General features: G+C 35.6%; 1 protein-coding gene across 1 annotated transcript in view; it reads right to left on the bottom strand.

Moving 5' to 3' along the window:
- cpda (carboxypeptidase D, a) overlaps positions 1 to 24,738 on the bottom strand; it is an 80,699-nt gene that overhangs the window by 40,454 nt on the left and 15,507 nt on the right. The window contains exons 3-6 of the mRNA XM_039756908.1: positions 9,551 to 9,693; positions 5,101 to 5,270; positions 2,552 to 2,856; positions 284 to 475 (exon numbers count right to left, since the gene is read on the bottom strand). Of these exons, the coding sequence (XP_039612842.1) occupies positions 284 to 475; positions 2,552 to 2,856; positions 5,101 to 5,270; positions 9,551 to 9,693 (810 nt within the window). The remainder of the gene's footprint in view (positions 1 to 283; positions 476 to 2,551; positions 2,857 to 5,100; positions 5,271 to 9,550; positions 9,694 to 24,738) is intronic.

Below are 24,738 nucleotides of genomic sequence, written 5' to 3'. Positions count from 1 at the left end.
ATACCGGTTCCAAAACAAATTCTTTTGGTATTTATAAATCAATTTTTTTTCTTTTGTCATTTAAAGATTTACCTTGGTAAGCCCAATTGTAGTAAACAATAGAATGACAAGCTGAATGCTTTGTTAAATTACCACATCTTATCCAAACTTAGCTTCTCAATGAATTACAGTCTCATAATTGTGACTTGAACAGAGTTACTTGAACACTGAATCACACAACCATGCATTGCTAATAACTTCAAGGAACATTTTTCATAAATTTAAAGTAGCATGCTGCACTCACCTTCTTGTGCTAATTCATAACCATCTGGGTTCATGGAAGGCATAATATGAATGCGAGTTGTGTTAATAAGTTGGGTGACCTCAGGATTGCTGCCATAATTTCGACAGAGGTACTCAATGAGGTTCAAAAGCAGCTCACGGCCAACTACCTCATTGCCATGCATGTTACCAATATATTTGAATTCTGGTTCACCTGAGAAAGCATACATTTCATTATGATTAACAAAGAGGAAAACAGACAAAGATACTACATTTCTAAATTCAAATTTCTCCCCATGAACAAAGCTTTAACCTAAATCGCTTAAGCAGGTACAATTTCTTTACACATACTCTATACTACATATCTTTCTTTTGCCTTCAACTGGAATTTCGAGCGTTCTTAAATACATAGGCTTCATAGAATGTTAAGTTTAATGGTTTATAGGTGAGGCCGGGAAGTTGGGAACTGGTTGTAAAATACAAGCAATTATTGTGGAGAACTAAAGTGTCCCCTTGCTAGTCAGACTGTGATGTACCAGCCTGCTACAATTCCTGGGTAAAACACAAGCCCATTGTCATTGGAAATTTCCCAAGCGAAGCAGGGGGTAACAGAGCTAGTTTCTGATGATATTTAAAATTGCATCCAACATTTGTTATAAAGTTTACATATTTGCTTTAGTAAATGGTTTGCTCAGTATGGGCAGTCTGTGATTGGGGAAAAAAGTAGAGTCCTGCAATAAATTTAAGACAACAAGGACTAATTTTTTAACTTGTTATTTCTCTGGTGGTTAGAAATGGATTGATGAATGATCATTAGAATGAATTGTGCCTCTTGCAGAATTTTCTCTCTAATAAGTTTAGGCAGTCCAAACATATGTCCCCATTTTTCACCTAGCGCTACCAGAACAGTGCCACATTGAGAATTCATGTGAACATCAGACTACCCTGTACTTTGTTTACAGTTCATGGGCTAATTGGACAATGAAGGTGCCTAAGACTGATGAATTCTCATTATGTATGCACACGATTTGTGTGAGCACTCTTAGATCGTAATTAGTGCCAACAAAGTCTAAGGATATTTCTGTCAAATATGCTACAAATTTATTACACCATATAGTTATGTTATGATTTTTTTTTTATGTTATGATTTTTTTTTTTTTGCCAGTAGCATTACCCTCACCAATGATGTGTTTCAGATTTAATCATTATTTTAGTTCTGGATCACATGTATCTTCCTACTAAAATATGCTGAAATATCTCTCTATACATATTCTTATAGGACAGAAGTACAAATCTGCACATTGCCATAGGAAATACAAGGGCCTATGTCTGCAGCATGACACAGAGGATAGGAATCAAACCTGGAAGATGTGTCAGTAAATCACTAGGCACAGTCACATGCACTTACTCCCAATAATCAAATCATGCAAACACAAATGAATACGCCAGAAATTAAATCTGGACCCTGTATCAAAATATTATCTATAAACTAAACTAGATACTTTATATAGTATGTGAACTTGTTATTATTGACAAAAACATCCTTGTTAAATCTCTTTTTACTTGTCTCTAAAAGAGAAGCATAGAAGCATGCAGTGTTAATTGTTGTATTACATTTGTGAATCAAAATAATAATAACAACTGTTAAATAAAGAAAATTTAAAAAAATCTGAGTGGTAGGAAAGGTTTTCCCCAGTATAGGGAAAAGAAAACTTGAAAAGAACAAGGGCAAGAATCTGCAATGATGCAAGAAACTGCAAAGGGAACCCGAATTATGGGTGGGAGGCACGACATTCCTACTGGTACAATTATATGACAAAAATATAGATAAGCATCGAAAATCACTATATGAAACCTAAAAGTCAAGAAAGGTCTGAGATCAGCTACCTAGGTAAACCCAGTAAAAATTTACAATTGAATGTTTTTATATAGGAAAATATATTTTCATTAATTCCCAGACATCTGTGAAAGCAAATATTTTATTCCACTTCCATAATATGCCTTTTTCATAACTAGGAGAAATCACTTAAGTTCACTGTACTTTGTTCTACTTGCCTTCAAACAAATCCATACATAAATACACCAAATTAGTATTGACAAGTCTTTCTCTCTACTTCAAAAGATATAACCTTTAATAAAGAGATAAATTAGTCACTGACCAAAAGAACTCTGAGCATCTACCAGTTTGAACAGGCCATGAATAATTTTCATGATGCTAACTATTGTTCTCTAACTTACTGACAAAGGGAGCAGGGGGAAGTTGGGGAATAAACTGAGAAACAATGTATACCAGGCTCATGGACACCAGGGTTGTCAGAAATTTCCATTACATACAGCTCCTTTTTCTCAACAGTTTTTCCAATAGTGTATAGCCGTGTGATGTCAGGATATTCTGTGCTATGCCGCCTCAAGAAGATCTCCATATCTGCATAGTGATGATGTCGGAATTCCTGGGGTTGGATTGAGAAGTGTCCGGGGGATGCAGAGGACACAAGTCTGTTGTTTTCAGCCGATTTTGATAAAGAAAGTGTAAAGTTTATTTTCGTAGAACCATCTTCAGGAACTTGGATTTGACTTGCTGTCACAGGCACGTATCTAGCACCAAAAGAATTTTAAAAAATTACTTTCAGAAAAAATATAATTGCAGTAGACAATTGAACACATATATTTATAATTTTTTTTAATTAACCATAATGCCAGTTTTATTATCAAGTACTATATTCACTATTGTTTAATAGTTTAGTCAACATAAGCCAAGAAACTCCAATGATACCCATACTTTTTTAAAAGTGGTAGTAATGTAGTGAGAGATGTAAAAGAGTGATATATTTAAAGAAAATGTTTTAAATTGGATTAATCTGAATAGCTGTTACAGATGTACTATAATATTTGATACACTCAATTTGTCAATTGCATAACGTAAATCTGTGCACCAATTTATTAAAATTCTTCAATAGCATAATAACTGTTCATGAGTTCTCTCCTTCTCTCATCTTTGACCAGGACAGAATAAGTATTGTGGAAGTATATATTAACCAATAAACACTCCTGTCTATTAGATAGATTCCAACAATAACACTACTGCTAATGGCAGTTGCCATTTACATAAAACAGGATATGGATGCAAGTCTTTTTCAGTTAGATGGTGAGCCACAGGGATATTTATCAATATATATTTTTTAATAATACTAACAAGGCAAATTTATATCAGTAAATTATAGTCATGGGAGACTTTAATTGCCCAAAGTGGGCTGGCCATACAAATAGCAGGGCATAAGAACAAGAGTTTTGAATGTAATCAATGATTGTTTTTTATTAACACAGCATGTTAAAACACCAATATGTGAGGAGACCTATCTAGATTTAGCATTCTATGATATTCAGGATAGGATTCAGGAAATATTTATGATTTAGTCATTCTAGTGACCATAACATAAATGTCACAGTATTTGGGCAGAGCACATATTTAAAACTGAAATTTTAATTTTAATAAGGCTAATCCAGAGCAGATGCAACAAAGTCTAAATTAGATCAGCTGGGATAGGCGTTTAAGTGTGGAGACAGTTCAGGAGAAGCCGGGTAGATTTGAAAATATTTTACATATAATACAGGACAAGTTTATTCCAAAATGTAGAAGCACCTAAAATTAAAGAGAACTGATATTATGGTGGATCTATAAGTAATTAAAAAAGAAGTTGCAGTGAGGAAAAAAGCTGTTAAAGGAATATACAATAAGATTAATAACTTGAGCGCCAAGTAAAGGACATATGAGAGCAACAGATTAAAAAAAATAATATCAGGAAATCTAAAATGTAGCTGAAGAAGAATGTTGCAAAACAGGTAAAAAATGGCCTAATCAAGTTCTTTTAACTATTTTTAGTAGTAATAGAACAGTCAAGGAAAAAAGTAAAGAGGTACAAATAAATGCAAGCTAGAATATAAAGAGACAGTGAAGTAGCAAATGCTCTGAACTTTATTTTAATTTTTACATATGTGAAGATGTGGATAACCTCCCAAAAGTACACTTAGTGATTTGGAAACAGTAGAGGAATGACTACTGCTTAGATTAAATAGGCTGAACCCTAACAAATCACCAGCACCAGACAACATTCATCATTGACTCCATAAGGGAGGGAGTGAGTGAGTGAGTGAGTGAGTGAGTGAATACATACATACATCCATCCATCCATCCATCCATACATCCATCCATCTTTCAAAGGCTTTGTGCAGCTTATGCTTTGCCGATGCAACTGTAAAAATATTGCAGATTTGTTTTCATTAAAATAAAAACGAGTGGTGAACAGATTTTTTTGGAACAGGACTAAAAAAACAATTCCAGGCAAACTTGTAATGTGCAGGTAACATACGAAGACCCTGAAGGTGCACTGTCAGTTAACTCATAACATGTGGTGTCTCTTTGCACGTTTATTGTTGCCACTTCTGCCAAGCATGGTGCAGATACTAACATTCTTGTAAAGAAATTCAGCAGAAACTAAATTACTTATGCAGTTGGCATATTGTGTGTTCTTATTAGTGTGCTACCAAATAAAATGTGACAGCTGTCATGGTTGGAGTTATATTTCTACTTTTTAAAGCAATTAAGAGTCTGTGCTAGATTTGGAGTCAGATAAAAACTTTGCAATTCTGACTATGCTAAAAAATGGCAACTACTTCACTCCAGAGCCTTGGTTTGAACTAAGAAAACTAGAAATCATTTGATCTCCTGTGATAGGAGTACCAAACATTGTTTCCAGAACATCCAATTCTGATTACTCTGCTTAATATGTCTTAAAGGTGGCCTTAATTTCAACTGAAGGTTCTTATAGACACTGTACATACCCTTCTGCATAGACTGTAATGTTGTAAGTTCCTGACACAAGTAGCCTGAAATACTCTCCAAATTTCCCTGATGTTATATTATGTGCTATCCCAGACACTACAATAGTAGCATCAGAAATGGCGCTGGAGTTTTCAGCACTCTTCACAAAGCCCTTCACTCCAATATGAACCTGGAATCAAGCAAAAGACAAAAATTTCAGTCACAGAATCCAGATATCCTTATAATGATATACTGTGGTCCTCCTCACATAATTTTTACATTAAGCATTTCAGAACTTTTACAGCCATATGAAAAAGTTTGGGAACCCCTCTTAATTCTTTGGATTTTTGTTTATCATTGGCTGAGCTTTCAAAGTAGCAGCTTCCTTTTAATATATGACATGCCTTATGGAAACAGTAGTATTTCAGCAGTGACATTAAGTTTATTGGATTAACAGAAAATATTCAATATGGATCATAACAAAATTAGATAGGTGCATAAATTTGGGAACCCCAACAGAGATATTACATTAATACTTAGTTGAGCCTCCTTTTGCAAATATAACAGCCTCTAGACGCCTCCTATAGCCTTTGATGAGTGTCTGGATTCTGGATGGAAGTATTTTTGACTATTCTCCCATACAAAATCTCTCCAGTTCAGTTAAATTTGATGGTTGCTGAGCATGAACAGCCTGCTTCAAATCATCCCATAGATTTTCAATGATAATCAAGTCAGGGGTCTGTGACAGCCATTCCAGAACATTGTACTTCTCCCTCTGCATGGATGCCTTTGTAAATTTCGAACTGTGTTTTGGGTCATTGTCTTGCTGGAATATCCAACCCCTGCGTAACTCCAACTTTGTGACTGATGTTTGAACATTATACTGAAGAATTTGTTGATATTGGGTTGAATTCATCCCACCCTCGACTTTAACAAGGGCCCCAGTCCCTGAAATAGCCACACAGCATGATGGAACCGCCACCAAATTTGAGAGTAGGTAGCAGGTGTTTTTCTTGGAATGTGGTGTTCTTCTTCAGCCATGTAAAGCGCTTTTTCTTATGGCCAAATAGCTCAATTTTTGTCTCATCAGTTCAAAGCACTTTGTTCCAAAATGAACCTGCTTGTCTAAATGAGCATTTGCATACAACAAGTGACTCCGTTTGTGGCGTGAGTGCGGAAAGGGCTTCTTTCTCATCACCCTGCCATACAGATGTTCTTTGTGCAAACTGTGCTGAATTGTAGAACGATGTACAGATACACCATCTGCAGCAAGATGTTCTTGCAGGTCTTTGGAGGTGATCTGTGGGTTGTCTGTAACCATTCTCACAATCCTGCGCATATGCCGCTCCTGTATTTTTCTTGGCCTGCCAGACCTGAGTTTAACAGCAATTGTGCCTGTGGCCTTCCATTTCCTGATTACATTCCTTACAGTTGAAACTGACAGTTTAAACATCTGAAATAGCTTTTTGTAGCCTCTCCCTAAATCATGATACTGAACAATCTTTGTTTTCAGATCTTTTGAGAGTTGATTTAAGGATCCCAGGCTGTCACTCTTCAGAGGAGAGTCAAAGGGAAGCACAACTTGCAATTGACCACCTTAAATACCTTTTCTTATGATTGGACACACCTGTCTATGAAGTTCGAGGCTTAACGTGCTAATCCAACCAATTTGGTGTTGCAAGTAATCAGTATTGAGCAGTGACATGCATTCAAATCAGCAAAATTACAAGGGTACCTAAATTTGTGCACAGCCAGTTTTTCACATTTGATTTAATTTCATACAACTAAATTCTGCTTCACTAAAAATCTTTGTTCAGAAAACACCCCAGTACTCAGATGTTCCTAGGAAATGAAAGACATACCACTGTTATCTTTTTTGTTGAAAGTAGAGTAAATTATTATACAGGCTGACAGGGGTTCCCAAACTTGTTCATATATATAAGCAGTTAATTAACTTCTGACAAACAAATGTAATTTTTGGTCCATTTCTGTAGATTTCACAGCAGATTTCCCCACATTTATTGGCACTTTTTGGGAAGCATCCGGGTTTGTTTATAGAATATAATATTAAAAAGAAGTTAAGTCCATAACCCATGGTATAATTACATATGTAGTTGAACAAACATTTGAAAGTGATTTACATAAATGGTCACCCATTAAGCATGCAGAAATTTTAATTACTCTTATCTTTCTGTCCCTTTTGGAGTTAATGGAACCACAGCAAGAAATTACAAGAGCACCAAAGTATAGTAGTATCCTCAGTGTGGTAAATTAGAATGAGATATTTTCCATAAATAAAACAGCATGGGTTTTATATTTGTAAAGCAGGAAAGTACAGCTTTTTTAATTAATTAAACTACTGAAACTGGATGCTTTTGGAAATGATAATCTGTTTATGCACAGCAGTTAATAATAATTATGTTTTCACAATGCTTCTACTGTATAGATGTGGACATATTGTTGGTACCTTTACAGCTCATTGGCATCGGAAAAGTGATTAAATAAAAAGCTAATGTCCCATGTGTACCTGCATGCCTTTGATATGTCATCAAGTAAAGCAAAGCAAGTGGAAACAGAGATAAAGTATTGCTTATTCTACTAAAATATTCTAAAAATAACCTAGACACATTTATTGTTAACCCTAAAAAAATCAAAAGTAATTGGATGAGAATGATCTTTTCCAAACTAGTTGTTTTCTTTAATTAGTATCACACACGTCTTCAATCATGCAATCAGTCATTCACCCTATTTAAATGGAGAAAAGAGGTCACTCTGCTGTTTGATATCATCATGTGTCCCGCACTGAACATGGACCAGAGAAAACAAAGGAGAAAGTTGTCTTAGGAGATCAGAAAGAAAATGGTGGCAAATATTATTGAGAAGGTTAAGATCCATGGGACTGTGTAGCTAAACTCTCTGGACATGGCTACAGGAGGAAAAACAACCCCAGGAATGGGCAGAAGGATAGTGAGAATTGGGATAGTGAGAATGGTAGAATAAAAGCCAAGGGCAACTTCCAAAGAGATGCAAGTGGAACTCTAAGGTCAAGGTCAATCAGTGTCTGATCACACCATCCATTGCTTTTTGAGTGACAGTGGGCCCCATTGAAGACATCCCAAGAGAATTCCACCGTTGAAAGAAAAACATAAAAAGCCAGACTGAAACTTGCTAAAATGCACATTGTCAAGCCACAATGTTTCTGGTAGAATGTCCTTTAAGCAGATGAGATAAAACTGTAACTTTTTGTCAAGCCACAAACTATGTCCAAAGATGAAAAATTAAGATGAAAAAAGAAAAGAACACCATACCTACTATGAAACATGGAGGAGGCTCTGTAATATTTTGGGATGTTAGCTGTGCCTGGCATGGGGTGCCTTGAGTATGTGCAAAGAACAATTAAATCTCTTGACATTCTGGAATGAAATGTGCTGCCCAGTGTCAGAAAACTCTGTCTTAATCGCATGTCATGGATTCTCCAACCAGATAATGACACAAAACACACATCTAAAAGCACCCAAGCATGGCTAAAAACAAAATATTGGACCATTTTGAAGTGGCCTTCTATGAGCCCTAATTTGAATCCTATCAAATGTCTATACAAAGAACTGAAACATGCAGTCTGGAGAAGGCACCCTTCAATCCGAACATAGCTGGAGCTGCTCACTCAGGAAGAATAAGCCAAAATACCTGATGACAGGTGCATATGTCTTATTGTGAGCTACAGTAATTGTTCGTTTACAGTGATTGCCTCTAAAGGTTGTACAACAATATATTCAGTAAAGGGTCCCATCATTATTGTCCATGCCATTTTTATTTGTGTATATTATTTCCAATAACCTGTTGGGTCAAATCTCTAAAACAAAGCTTGCATATTGTAATCTATTTAGTTGGCCAATAAAAGGTGTCATTTTATGTGTAAGTAGTTAACAGTATGCTGAATAAAGCATAATAAAGTTAAACAGTTCAGGGTGGCAAGAAAAATCTTGAAACCCTAATGTTAGTTTTGTTTTTGGGAACATTAGCATGTGTTCTTTACAAATTTAACTTAATTACTTCATGGTTGAAAATCAACATAACTTAATGATGTTCACAATCAACACAGTTGCCAGTCCAGTTTGCAGGCTAAAAAGAAAGTTTCTTTAAACAATAAGTGTTTACTTATTTTGCCTTTCTCTGATGGCTCCATGTATTACATAAATTAATATACAACTTAATGTGCAAACCAAGTGGGTTTTTAAAGTATTTATCATTCAAACTATTATGACATAATAATACTACTGAAAAATGGCACATGCTTTATCTTCTACAACATGTTATGAATCTTTTCTTTGTGCTTTTTAAAACAGATCTGAGAATTGTTTAAAGGTTACCCATATAAAGGAAAATGGAAAATTTACAAAAGAAGGAACTTTATTTAATAAGCCAACTTCAAGGAAGTTTATTTAATAAGCCAAGGTTCTGAAATCAAACCTTCTCTATGTATGTTACAAGCGACTCCTGATTATATTCCCATTCTTTGGCCAGTTGACTTGCTGGTGGATATTTACAGCAACTTAGCTCCATTGTAACTTCAAAGCAATTCCCTTGTAAATAGTTGAAATCTTGCATGCCTCCTGAAAATAAGTTAAAAAATGCAATTATTAATATGGGCGTTAAAATCAAAAGGTTAAAAAAAAACAAAAAAAAAACTCTAGTTTAGTTTAATTGCTGAGGAAATCAAAAAGCTTTTATTATTTCCTTTTTCTATTTCCTACTATGTATGTGATACAGGGTATCTTTCACATGCAGACTATTCATCCATCCATTCTAAAAATGACATGAACCAGCTCAGGCCTAGGGTGGCAGATTCAGTCAAAGCAGTAACAGGAACAAGGTAAGAACCAATTGTATAAAGTGCAAGTCCGTGATAGGGTATACTCTTGCACTAATAATGGGTCAACTGAGAGTCACTAACTGACCTAACATCCACTTCTTTGTAATGCGAGAAGAAACTCACAGCATCTAGATAGGGGTCCACACAGACATGGGGGAACTTGCAAACTACACTCAGTCACTCACCAGAGAAATAGTTTTTAGGTATTAGGAGGTTTGCAGCAAAATTATTAACTTGTGTACCACCATGAAACCCACTTGAAAATGAAAATTTCATTCAAAATAAGTAATTTCTTGCTATGAGCAAATATTTTTATTAGGATCATTATTATATCAGTTTAAAAGATCTGCAAATGTTGGCTATGGCATTAACAGCAATGGCGTTGTTCCAATTAAGTTTTTAGTATTAACAATAAGTGTAAATAACCTATGCTCAAATATGTAAAACATGTGAGCTGAGAAACAGGTGGAAACTCCCACAATTCTACTTGAAATTTGTGTTAAGTTTACCTTTCAACATTTTCTTTCTGAACCTCTGTGTTTCTTCTAAAAAGCAGTAACAGTTGACATTTACCATATTTACTCCTAAAAAATCTTTATTTTATATATATATATATATATATATATATATATATATATATATATATATATATATATATATATATATATATATATATATATATATATATATATATATATATATATATATATATACATATACACATATACACACACACACAGTCGATTCCGGTTAATTGGACCACTGGTTAATCGGACCAGCCGCTTATTCAGACCAAATCCTAAAGAACTGAACCAGAACATATTACATAAGCCTAATATTGTTCGCTTATTTGGACCAAAATTCCACTTAATCGGACCAAAGAACGTGACAGAGAATAAGAAAAAGAAGCCACAAGTCGCCAGCAGAAAGCAGATGTAAGCGTAACGCGGAAGACAAGTAAAGTGATGATGATGACCCTAATGAGTTAGTGCAAGTGACAACACAGGATGCCAGGAAATGCATTGAAACTTTGTGATGCTATTTCATGCAGGAGGGAAATGAAGGCAGTCCCATTGATGGGTTAGATGTTTGTGGTAATTTTGTTCAAGTGCAGTGCATCAACAGAATGCGTCAGATCACACTAGACAAGTTCTTCAAACATTGACTGGAATTTGGTAATGTAATCTTTTTTATTGTGCTTCGCATGCTGAGTGTCATGTAGATCGTTTCGAAGAATTTGTAGATTACTTTTTCAATAAACAAAGTTGTAAGCAACCGTACATGTACGTAGTTCTTGTTTGTACGTTCGCCATACGCGTGTGCAGCACAATAAAAGTCATAATGACATTTTAATATGTTACTTATAGCACATTCCGTCTTGGTTGCACATGTACAGGGCATGTTCGTGTAATCGGACCAGCCGGTTATTAGGACCAAAATGATCGCGTCCCGATGTGGTCCGATTAACAGGAATCGACTATATATATATATATATATATATATATATATATATATATATATATATATATATATACACACACATACTGAGGAGATCTTTCCTCCCCCACACTATGCGACTCTTCAATTCCACTGGGTTTAAACGTTACCATTATACAAAGTTATTGTCTGCTTTACCTGCATTTTTATCACACTTTAATTTAATATTGTTCTTTATCAGAATTCTGCTGCTGGAGTATGTGAATTTCCCCTTGGGATTAATAAAGTATCTATCTATCTATTGTTCCCTCTTAATCCCATTATGTATTATAATTTAATGATTTGTCTCTTTCACTTGAATAAGCACAGTTTGTGGCTGTCCTCCTTGTAACATGGAGCAAAACAATGCAGTATTTTAAAAGACATTATATAGCTTAAGCATAATATCCCATAACCTTTACCCACATGGTGAGCAGTACAAAATACTACCCTTTTTAATTGCATGTGTTTGATTTTTGCATCCCACAGTTTTCAAGTCTTATGTTCTCAGAATTTTTTCCACCATTTCAAATATGTGCAAAGTGAGATAAGTGTCAACTTTACACTAGCTCTTTGTGAGTAGGGATGTTATTAGGCCATAAGTTGGACTGGTACCCTGTTCTGGATTGGTTCTAGCCTTGTTTCCAGTGCTAACATCTATAGGCTGTTTTTGCAGCACAAAATTCTAATTAAGCAGCTTTCGAAAATGAATGGAAGAATTCATGGACTGATGTTGAGTTCTTGTTAATGAACTCCACTGTACACAGTGAATCCTCAAAAGGCAAATGTGTCCAGCCCCCTGTCCTCTTATTGCGTAATACATAACGTAACACAACAAAACATGCAAGGAATGTTACAACCTATTCTGGCAGCACTGTACTGAAAGCTGCCATGAACATAATGAACAGAAGTTCACCAGAGGGAACACTTATGATGGGCCAATGTGCAACTGCCAATTAACCTAACCAGCATGGCTTTTGGGGGCTGGGGAAGGAAAACTAGATTTTTCCTAAACATTCAGAGAATGTTCAAATTCTGCACTGACAGTAACTGAGTACGAGATTTGAACCTGGAACACTGGATCTGTAACATAACAATGGTATCCAGTGCATCACTGTACCATCCCCATTGTGTAATATGCGATTATATTTTAACAATTCAATTCCTATACACAAAACATTCACATGTATTTACATTACACTTTATGTTTACATATCCACCCAAATCTGAATTTGATCATGTTAGGTTTTAGGAATTTTTCTGACACTACATTATCTGCACAGAAATCCAAATTCAGTGTTAATAGCAATTCACAGTCAATACTGGTATGGTCAACAGTGCTGGACCTATGCAATGGTTTGAGGTTGATTTCAATTATGTGAGGGCTAAGTGTACAAATGTTTTCAAGGCCAAAGAAAACAGAACAGCAGCTTGAACATTTTTATGTTTTTTTTTAATGCAAATTCTGGCCTACAGTATCTCTCTGTGCAAGATTGTGGTGAAGATAATGAACTGAGTACAGCACCAGTTTTCTCAAACTCTGAATAAAGGTTGCCATGATGATTTGGAAAGTCTATATCTTCATGTAATAGAGGAAGGGAGTGTCACTCCTTTTTGGGGAGAACAGTTTCTATTTATTCAGTTTGCATTGTGCCCTTGGTAGCAACATTTCTTTTCCTGGGCTGCTGATACATAACCACGGCTTACCATTATTATGTTGTTTCCACCGCAAGTATGCATATATAGATATAAGAAAGACATTTAATAAGAATATGCCTTTATACTTAACAGAGTCTCATAAAGTTTAGTTCATAAAATGCTAGGAAACCTGGAATGCTTTAGTGTAGCTTTTGATGGAAACTACTTTAAAGTGGGACAACAAATGCACTCAAAAAGTTTTTAATTAAAAAAGTTGTAGAAATCAGTGTTTTTATACAGTACCCATACCTCAAATCACTTTACTGTATACACATGAGCTCTATACAGAGCAGTCATTCTGGGAGAGGCAAAGTGGGCTGCCACCTACTCCTACTCCCCAATTCATATCCCCTCTTCACACTCACATTAAATATAAATACATAAACATTTTAATAATGTGTTATACGAAACTCTTATTTTTACCCACAATAAAATCTGAAATTAATGGAAGAGCAGATGTATTACTCAAAACTGGAGGCACATCTGTCATACATTTACTGCATCATCCATTGGAAGCTAAAAGTAAATTGCAGAATGTGGCATAGCTAAGGTAGCAGATGAGAAAAACAAAGCAGAAGAAGTTGATGCAAATGTAAAATGACTTTTGAAAGGTCTGTTGCAAAACTAAGACCAAAGAAAAAAGGATACTAGTGGTAATCTTGACAGCAAGGACACTGGTGAGACAACCAAAGGAACTGATAGCATTAACAACTGCACTAACCTCAGTGCTACTCTCTGACCACAGCTGTCCACACAAGAGTCTGAAACCTGCAACACCACCACCCATCAACCAACCCTCCTCTACACCAATTATACCCTGGGCCCACTCAACCCTTGAGAAAGCCCTGGCCCTATGTCAGCTTCAGCAATTTATGATCTATAAAAAGTCTCAGGGGAAAAAAAATGTTGGAAAGGTGACATTTGTATCGGTTACCAAAAAAAAACTTAAATGTTGAATCCAGTTTTTATACTGAAAGAAAATGTTTTTTTTTTTCATTTTTCTGTGTATTGTTGGGGTTGTTTGCAGTCCTGAATGGTACTATTGAAGTCCTAACCTCCAAGGGTAACAGACTGAAAGAAATCCTAGGAAGATGTCTGCAAAATTTTACAGGGCATAAAAAAGCACACAACTCAGCAGATGGCTTTTGAACTTCCAAGAGAAAGGGATGTTCTGGAGGATTAGCAAAAAGGCCAACACAACTACTCTAGACAAAAAGGCAATATCAAACAGAATGTATTGGGGATTTATGGGACCCATGTGGTTCCAATAATAGAAAAACTGGTTCTAAAGCTTATACTGGCATGTAAAAGTTTGGGTTCCCTTGCTTAAAATGTCTTACAGCAAATAGTTAATTAAGTGAGCAGAAGATGAAATGATCACCAAAAGGCATTCAGTTAAGGATGACAAATTTGTTTTCAGCATTTTATAAAAGTTTACTGTATTGTTTTTATTTTGTACAATTGTACAGTGAAAAAAAGGAAATGCACACCAAGTAAAAGTTTGGGCACCCAAAGATATTTGGGGTCTCGGATAACTTTTACCAAGATCTAAAACCTTAAGGTCATTAATGTTATGACTTGTTCATAGTCATCATTAGGAAACCCCAGCAGAAGAAAACCTTTCCTGTGTCCTAGCCACAAGATTTAGCACCTGAAGTTTACAAATGAACATCTAAATAAGCCTGATGCATTTTGGAAACAGTTTTGTAGACTGAAATCAACGAAGAACTTTTTGAACCACAACGTATACAAAGGTATGTTTGATGAAAAAAGGGTGCCAGGAAAAGAACATCTCTTCAACTATTAAGCATAGGGGAGGATTGATCATGCTTTAGACTTGTGTTGCAGCCACTGGCACAGGGAAAATGTCATTGGTAGAGGGATGAATGGATTCAAATAAATACCAGCAAATTCTGAAAGAAAATATCACCCCATCTGTAAAAAAAAGTTGAAGTTAAAAACAGGATGGGTCCTACAGCAAGATAATGATTCGAAACACACCCCAAAATATACAACTGTGTTTAAGGTGTGCAAGCCAATGGTTTTCCCAAGGTCCTCACAGTCACCTGACATAAACATCATTGAAAATCTGTGGATAGAGGTCAAAAGAGCAGTGCATGCAAGACAACACAAGATTCTTGCAGAATCAGAAGCCTTTTGCAAAGATAAATGGGCAAAAATACCCCAAGTAAGAACTGAAAGACTCTAAGTGTTTACAAGATATACTTGTGAAAGGAGGTGTTACTAAGTACTGACCATGTCGGGATTCCCAAACTTTTGTTTCAGGCCCTTTTCATTTTTTTAATATTTTGTAACTGTGAATGATGGAAATAAAATGTAAACTTGCTTAAAATATTAAATAAATTTGTCAGTTTAAGTTTATGCCTTTTGGTGATCAGTTCATTTAACTATTCACAGTAACAGACATTTTAAGCAAAGCTGCACAAACTTTTACATGCCACTGTACTTTGAAAGATAGAGAGGGAGAGAGAGGTTGGGAGCATGCGTAGATACAGTGTGTTGCCGCACCCACCACATGACGAACCACCCAGATTGGGACCCGAGTGCTGCAGGCAACCCAGCACCAAACTGGAACAGTGTGAGGTTTTTTATGGTGGCTGGAGTGCCAATCCTGCCACCAACCCGAGCCCGACATTTATTTAAATGGACTATTAGAACCCAGAATGTATGAGCACAACAGACCACTAGAGGTAGCAAGTGTCCAGCACATATCATAAATCACTAAGATATGCAGATTTATAAATTAAACAGTCAAAATGGAAAGCATGCATACATTTTGTAATCCTGATTATTTAAGAATGAGAAACACGAAATAATTTGTTATGTTAAGAATGTGAAACAGAACATATTTGTTTAACTAATAGCACTGCAAAAGGCAACCTGACCAAAAACGTCTCAACCACGGTGGAAATATGCCAGAGTGTACTGCAAGCAAACAGAGAAACCAAATGGCAATTTATATTTTAAGAAGCAAGAGATTTTAAAAAGTTAACTGTCTCTGTAAGGACGTGTAAAGTGTGTTAAGCAGGACAATGCAAACAAAAATTAACTCAGGTGATACTCCTCTTCTTCAAAACCCTAAGATTAAATAGGTAGATAAGTAAGTACATAAACATGCACATACACTTTGGTGTGAACACACACCAGAGTGATTATAAAGCACGAAAATTATAAAAAAAAAAAAAACTGATCTGACTTGACTGTCACAGACACAGTGAGGCATTATGCAGATGTATTGCTGTTGGTACAAAGTAGCCCCAGTAGCATTTCAAGGATATACATATAGTTCTTGTTACAAATTCAAATACGGAACACATATCTAGCACATATCTAAAACTAAGTTTTAAATATCTACAAAACACTGCTGATTAGTCACCATTTAGCATATGAATCTGAATTTTTGTTCAGTGGTAACTCTGAAATTTAATATCTTACCTAGTTTGCATTTCTCATTGTATATTTTTATCTCTTTTGGTACAGTAAAATTTACTAAGTCACATGGCAGTATAGCTAATTATGCCATATATAACTGAAGATTTTTAGAGACTGAATTTCATTTGTAAGAACAAATGGAACTGTCACCAATGAGGTCTCCCAGGGCTCCATAAGCCTGTGGTGGCTTACTTTTACAAGTTAGTCAGTGGCTGCTTGACCAGTTGAGCTAAAGGGAATTTCCATCCTAGAAGTGAACAAGCAGGTTTCTGACTTCTAAACTGCATCGAGTAGGGCATGATATTGCACAGCAGCGGGTTCTCTCTCAGCGCTGGTGCACAACACCTCACACCACAACCACCACCACCACTACTATTACTACTACTAACACCACCACCACCACCACCAGCAAGTGGGTAACTTTGCCATATGCTTTACAAAGAGTGACAAAAGAATCAACATAGATTACTTAATACATGCATAATACTACATTTATTCATTGGCATTTTCCATAACTGAAAAGTTAATGATGCCTACTCATGAACATTAAAATTCCACTTGTAACAACATTGTCACATTAACAAGTAAACACACTATTTGGGGCACTTTCGTTTGCAACAAATCTGCTTTTGTAACAAAAAATATAAATTAAATCGTCTCTGCTTTTTCATCTAAAATTTTCAGAAATCCAGTAAAAACAGTCTGCAGATTTTTTTTTTTTATGTATGTATGTCTGCAGTAATGGTGCTATCTATTAATTTATGAGCTGCTGTTCAAGGCACATGTCTTTCTTAAAAGTAAATAAATTCTATACTGAATTCCACAGACTGTATATTGAAACACATGTTCTCTACTGAGAGATTCTGTCTCATATACCGTGCACTGAAATACACACTCCCTATGGTCAAATGCATATTATGTATACTGAGATTTTACTTTATACATTGATTACTAAAACAATACCTTTGTTGAAATATCTATAAAAAAACTTATGTTATGCATAAAAATGCATGCATTTGACAGGTAATAATGGTGAAATAAAGGATATTGTAGGTATGAGTGTACCATACTGTTACAGTAATTTAAGGTAGGATAGAAAAGGCCTTCAAAGCTCCTCAACAAGGACTTCTTTATATGGCCCTTTCTGTAAAACTGTGTTGGGAACAGCCAGCACACTGATCAATGAGAAGCAGCAGTCATTGATTGACCTAGGTAGTAAAGGCATGAACATTTAATTTAGTGGATAGCTAGAACTAGTGGTAAAACAGGAAGAGCACTAAGAAAAATGCCTAGTGCTTAGCCACATAAACACAGGATAGATGACTGTGCTTTAACTATTTTTGGTGTTCCTTCTGAGCACACAGTGTTGATTGATGCCCGAGCAGCAGCTCACTTTTCACTTCCTGCATTCCCTTTGAATACTGGATATTCATAACGTCCATGTAGCTTCAAATTAGTGCCAAACTCAAACTGTGATGGTGCTGGCAGAAGAAAGCTAATTGGCATATAAAGAGCAGTTACACTATGATCTGCTTTTTACAGTTTTTAGCTCCCTTACTGGCTAGTTTTTGTAAGTAGTTAAGCTACAAGTAGTTGATGTTTAAAAGCAGAAATCAAGTAAGAAAGTTATCTGTTCTTATGACATTGCTAAATTAGCCCTGGTGTGTGTTTGTATGTGAGTGTGTTCGACCTGTGATGGGCTGGCACTCTATCCAAGGAACGTTCCTACTTTGCACCTGATATTTGCCGGGATATGCCCCAGCTTCCCTGCAAATCTGTTCAGGATAAGTGGGATGAAAATGGATGGATGAATGGATGTATTAGCTGTTCAGTAATCTTATGACCTGTAGATAGAAATCGAAGCTGTTCATAAGATAGTATTCTTTGACAAAAGGATAATTGTTGTTCTTTTGAAGTAGGTGGGGACAACAGATTCTTTCAAAAAAATATTAAAGATGTCATTGAACACGTCACCTAATTGGTCTACGGATAATAACTTGTTTAAACATCTTTCTTGCGTCACGTAAAGAAACAAAAAAAAAAAAAGAAAGATGAATCATATGGTGCTGCAGGCAATTAAATGATGTGTTGCTTGTTATTAGAGTCAAAGCGGGTGTAAGAAGACATTAAGTTCATGACTGCTACATCTTCAAGACAAAACAATGTGGGGGGGTTAGGGAGCTCTGCCCCCCAAAAAAACTTTGCAAAAGCCAAAGGCACGTTGCAGAATATGCAAATAACATTTTAACTAAACAGAATTAACTATTTTGCATAGATTCAATTTGCCTTCATTTATATAAAAAAATGATGAAAAATAAGCAATAACCAACAAGTTGGTCTAATGAAGCGAAGAAAACATGTTTCATATAAGTCAGTGTAAAATTTTTCAGACCAAGGACTTGTTTGGTAAAGTCAAAGATATAGTGGACCAGCTATAGCCAGCAGTCATTTTTTGGGTAATTCCATGCTAAAAATACCAAATTATTTTACTAAAGATATTTATGTAGAATATACCAAGATTGATGGCTGGATTTCAGTTAGTGATTCATAAATGCAACATGGCCATGAATGTAGAATAAAACAAGGCAGTACGGCAGCACTGATCAGCACACATCAGAGATCAGTGCTCCCATGCGTACATCCAAGTAAATATAAATGAGAGACCTATGAAGCGATGGAAAAAAATTGAACTTAATCCATCTCAAGACTGAAGAGGTTTTGAGGAAGAAAAAGAAAGGGGTCAATCAAAACAAGCAAACAGGATTGGTAAGAGGAAGAGAAAAGAAAAGCATGGAAGTAAACGTTTTTATTGCAGTACAAGGTTCCTCAAGTCTGTTCCTGTAGGTTCTTGCTCCAACACAATTACTTAATTAGAAGCCAACCCTTGCCAGTAATGGAACTTGTTATTTAATTTTATGGCTTGTTGATGCTTTCATTCTCCCATGTCATATAATTCTTACACTGTAAAATTCTTTTATTATGACACCACCCAATTATTTATGAATTGAGAGATTAGTAATTGTCAGTACTCCACTATTTTCACTTCCATTTCTGTCCAAGTATTGTATTAAACCAGATACTCTGCAATAAGCACACCCATTTGACAGGGGCTACCTGAAGCTGCAGGTTTTTCTTCTGACTAATTTTATAATCAGTGATTCATTTCACCATTGATCTAATTAATTAATCTCCTTTCCTTCTCTTATTCTGCAACCAGAAAAACATAGCATTGAGAGATTAAAAATTAATAGAAATATTATAAATCTTATGCAGTAGTTTCAAACTCTTTGTCATTTTCCAAAAGATTACTCTTTTTTTCTGGTGAGTTTGCTCTATTGTAATCTAACAATGACAATAATGAGCAGAGAAAACACAAGGTCAGATGATACTGAAAGGAAGCAACTATTTATAGCCTGCATGCTCATTAGGAAATAACAATCTAAAAAACAAGAACACCAGGGAAAGCAAAATTAAGACTGCGGTGATAATGATGAAAATCTTAAAAAAACAAAAAAAAAAAAAATATATCCTCATGTAATATAAATAAATGATGGCTATATTCCAATTAAAAATGAACAATTATTGAGGTCCATGTTTGCAAGCACTTCTTTCGGGAGGTGTTTGGGGAAATAGATGTTTGACTGGGCAGCAGCCTGCCTGCAAGAAAGTAGAGTATGTCTTTTAAATCAATAGCGTTTAAGAAAAAGGGCAGCAACTTCCTTAGGAAACAAATAAACTGAGGCCCCACACTTAGCATTTAAGTAGCACAAATATCAGGAAAAGGGGATTTTTCACGTGCTGGTGTAGTTTTTGTTTGCAGAGGCATTAACTATGCATAATGCAATTCATCAACTTAAGGTATGCATATCCTGACTGATAAAATTATTCACATGTAAATTATTGGATATTCCATAGTACCAGAGAATGATTTTAATATTCAGACAATAAGACCCCTGATTTTTGCACACTGCTTGGTATAAATTCATATTAAATAAGCAAGAATTTCTGTTTCAAATTAATTACACTTTAGCTATGGTAGTGTGCCCCATTTAAAAGTTATGAGCATTGGCTGGTGGAGGTGTGATTATCTTTTGTGGTTTCAGCAGGTTTCATAATAGCCAGTCATTAAATGAAGCAGCCAATTTTACAACAGCATTTACATAGGCAGCATGCAAAAAAGGAAAGCAATTACAGTTCAGCTCCCAGATTTTACTATGCTATTGACAGTCATACATGTTAAAATTACTACTAATATTGCATGTACTTTTATTACTAATACTGCATGTAATTTTTGTCCCCTGCCCTTGGGTTTTAAAGGGAAAGATTCTTTAATGTGGGTGTATTTTTCCCTCTGCCTCTGATTATTTGCATCAGCCTCAGTTTTAATGTGTATTTAACTTTCACAACACTGCTTTGTGTTCATCTCTGCGAGATCTTTGGCCACTAACTGGGTAAATATAATATCAAAAATTGTTACAATGGTCTGTCTTGATCTTCTTTTTCAATATATATAGCAAGCTGAGGCACACAAGCATTTGTATGGCATACTAACAAAAGTGCACAAGACAAAATGAAATCAACAAAAATGAGTAGTGACAAATAAGGTAAGCTCTTTTCATCTTGAGCAGTTACTGTGGAAAACAAAAGTGCAGGAACTTAATGCATGGACACTTAAAAAATTACACATTCCTTATATGTTAAAATGTCATTAAGATTTAGGTTTTGTGCCTTGTGATGACATTCTTGCTGCTTTTGAAGAGCATGTGCATACTTTTAAACAAAAAGCCTGTTACATCACAAAAGGAAACAAGAAAAGAAATGTGTCATTGTTGTATTAATGTCTTAAACATAATGTCTTTGTGTATTTACTTGTTTATGGTCTGTGTGAAATAAGCAAGTCTACTACTTTCAGAATATTGAGTAAAATTAATGTCTTAATGCATGGACTTGTCTGTGAACTGTCTTGAATTAATGAGCCAACCCCCTTTAAGGATATTGGCTAGAGAGCTATGTAATTTCAAGCAGGAAGTGAAATAGAAAAATTAACTGCTACCCAATCCTTTTGAGTAGTAGGGTGCAGCTGTATTATTTTTAAAACACACATTTATACAAAACACAATGTTTTATTATTCTACATATACATTTCACTTGTATGATTAAAAAAGAAAATACTGTATCTTTCCAGTAAATAAATGTAACAAAGGGGTCACTAGCTGGTCTGTTTTGTCGTTGTATACATTTTTCTGTGCACACTTGATACCACCCTTTTGTCATGCCACCAATCTGGACAATAAGTCTGGGTAAAAAAATATACATTTTCCGATTACCGTATTTCCCCAATCATAAGCCTCCCCACATTATAGGCCGCAGAAAATGCTCATTTATGTTTTAAAACTCTAAGATAAGCCGCCCCAAGTTATTAGCCACGGCGTTACTGAATTTACCAATCTGAAGTAAAAGCATGTAAATCCTTTGCAACACTATAGTGACATTATAGTTGAGCACGAACAATTAAATTGATAAAATTTTGCACTTACCGATATCATGCTGTAACGCAAGCCCTACACTGCAGAATTTAAGCTCCAGGCCGTTGCTTTCGCGAAAGAAAACGGCAATCGTGCAGCTGGACGCCACTTTGAAGTAGATGAAAAACAAGTGAGAAATTGGCAGACAAATGAGGAAGCCTTGCATGTGCTTCTGCCACGTAGGTGTGTAAGGCGTACAAGGGAAGCAAAATGGCCAAACTTGGAGAAATGACTTAAAGAATGGATTCTCGCGTAGTGTGAGGACAATGGGATAGTTTCAACAATAGCCTACAAAATTAATGCATGAGGAATGGCGACTGAAATGTTTTTAAGATAGGCTGCCCCATTTAAGCAAGCTGCATCCATTACGCAGGTTTGTAAAATTAATGTATATGCCACGGCCTATCGTTGGGGAAATACGGTAATCATTATTTCTCACTTTCACGATTCAATATTGATTCTTAAAGTCTCAAGATTGATCTTGTGAATCTCTGTACTGCTCAATTATTATATGTTGATTTTTGCTTATCTTAGTTTTTGCCATCTGATTAAGTAGATGGCACTAGAGATAGAGATAGATACTTTATTACTCCTAAGGGGAAATTCACATACTTCAGCAGCAGCATACTGATAAAAAACAATTATTGAATTAAAGAGTTAATTTAGATTAACTTTGTATAATGTTAACGTCAACTAATGCACCTGTTAAGTTTTTCTACTGAAAAAACACTTTATCTCCCATAAAACTGGGTGTCCTCTTAAACTGAAATCAAGTGTCTTAGACACTTAAATCAGATGTCTGGCCTTACTATGGATTCAAACGGTGCATTGGTAAAGAACAGCTGGAATAACGCAAAGCCATATATAAGCGGTGAGACTCAGACTTTAATTACTGTTGGAACACAACAAATGTGAAAAATCATTTATCCTGACATTATCCATAAACACAATCTCAGTCAACATCTAAAACAAATACAGTAAAGCCTACACAATCCATTCTCTAGAGACAGCGGGTAGCTCAGAACTTCTGTTTAATTTGTCTCATGAAAATAAAAATAACAGAATCTATAGCAGTTTTTATTTGTAATGATAAGACCCTGCACTGTTGTTGAAAATGAGGGCTTTCAGCAAATGATACAGGTTTTTGAAATGTGATATGCCATACCAACCAGAAAGCAACTGAGAGAAGTTATTGTGCCTAGGCTATATGAAGATCCTAAGCAAAGCGATGCCACATCTCTCTGGCCTGTGGAAAGAGTAGCCCTAACTTGTGACAGCTGAAAATCCAGGAGAGCAGATTCCTATGTGACAATTACACATTAAAAACAACTCGACACATATGGTGGCTAGCTGTGCTTCAGTGAAAAAAAACTGCAGTGTGCTTCACCAAGCAAAGCAAGCAGGCAATTATTGGAACTTTAAGAGCAGCGTGTGATACAAATGTGCGCAAAGGAGCCGACTTGAAGTAACTCCATAATAATGACATTATTAGTTACAATGGCCTGTGCTTTTCCTTTTATGCCCCATTCATTCAATATCAACAAGTATCAGTTCTAGATCCTTGTTTTAAAATGGTTCCTTTATGTCTGAGGACACATTTGAGAGACTGATTAACATGACTACTACAAGTGAGCAACTGAAGATATGTGTAACTTATAGAATTACTAGCAAAATACCCGCGCTTCGCAGCGGAGAAGTAGTGTGTTAAAGAAGCAATGAAAAAGAAAAGGAAACATTTTGAAAATAACGTAACCTGATTGTCAATGTAATTGTTTTGTCACTGTTGTGAGAGATGAGTGTTGTTGTCATTCATATATATATATTATATATATATATATATATATATTTACACACACACATAAACACATATATATATATATACATATCTATACATATACACATATATACTGTACATACATATATATATCTACATATACACACACACATACATACATACATACACACACATATATACACACAAATACACATATATATACATACATACACACACAACTATATAAACATATATATACATATACATACATATCTACATATATACACACACAGCTATTTCGTATCAGTGCAATACGCTGTTTGTTAAAACGGTTGACTCCGCTCTTACGTGCAATAACAAATCAAATCATTCAGTTGTCTTTGCTCATATGTCATTTTAGAGCTGGACGCCTGGCATCTTTTTTTGGCCACAAGTTCGTTTCTGTTTGGTGTGAGGTTCTGTGTTGTGGAGATTCTCAGGATGGATTGCAGGTGCTCATCAGTAAGGCGACTCCTGTGTGCTGTTTTGTTAGTCTTTATCACTGAGAAGGGCTTCTCACACAGATATGTGCTACCAAACATGCACAAGGTTCGAGCTGCATGTAGACGGACTTTTTTTGTTCTTCAAAGTCACCAAAGCGCCGTGCAAACTCAGTGCGCAATAACTCTAGCTTCGCAATAACTTGCAGCATCATAAGGTAGACTTGATTAACGCTAAGTGTTGGCAAGGCAGCTGAAGCGCTGCATTATGGGATCTGTAGTTTATTGTGTTACCAGCGCTTCATATACCCGGGCCATTAATAACAATAATACAGTATATAAAATGATCTCGGGCGGATATAATTACGCCGGGCGGATGT

The sequence above is a fragment of the Polypterus senegalus genome, chromosome 6, assembly GCF_016835505.1.
Source record: "Polypterus senegalus isolate Bchr_013 chromosome 6, ASM1683550v1, whole genome shotgun sequence".
In the NCBI taxonomy this organism is placed as follows: domain Eukaryota; kingdom Metazoa; phylum Chordata; class Cladistia; order Polypteriformes; family Polypteridae; genus Polypterus; species Polypterus senegalus.
The sequence above is the reverse complement of the archived record's forward strand: the minus strand, read 5'-3'. Positions and strand labels throughout refer to the sequence as shown.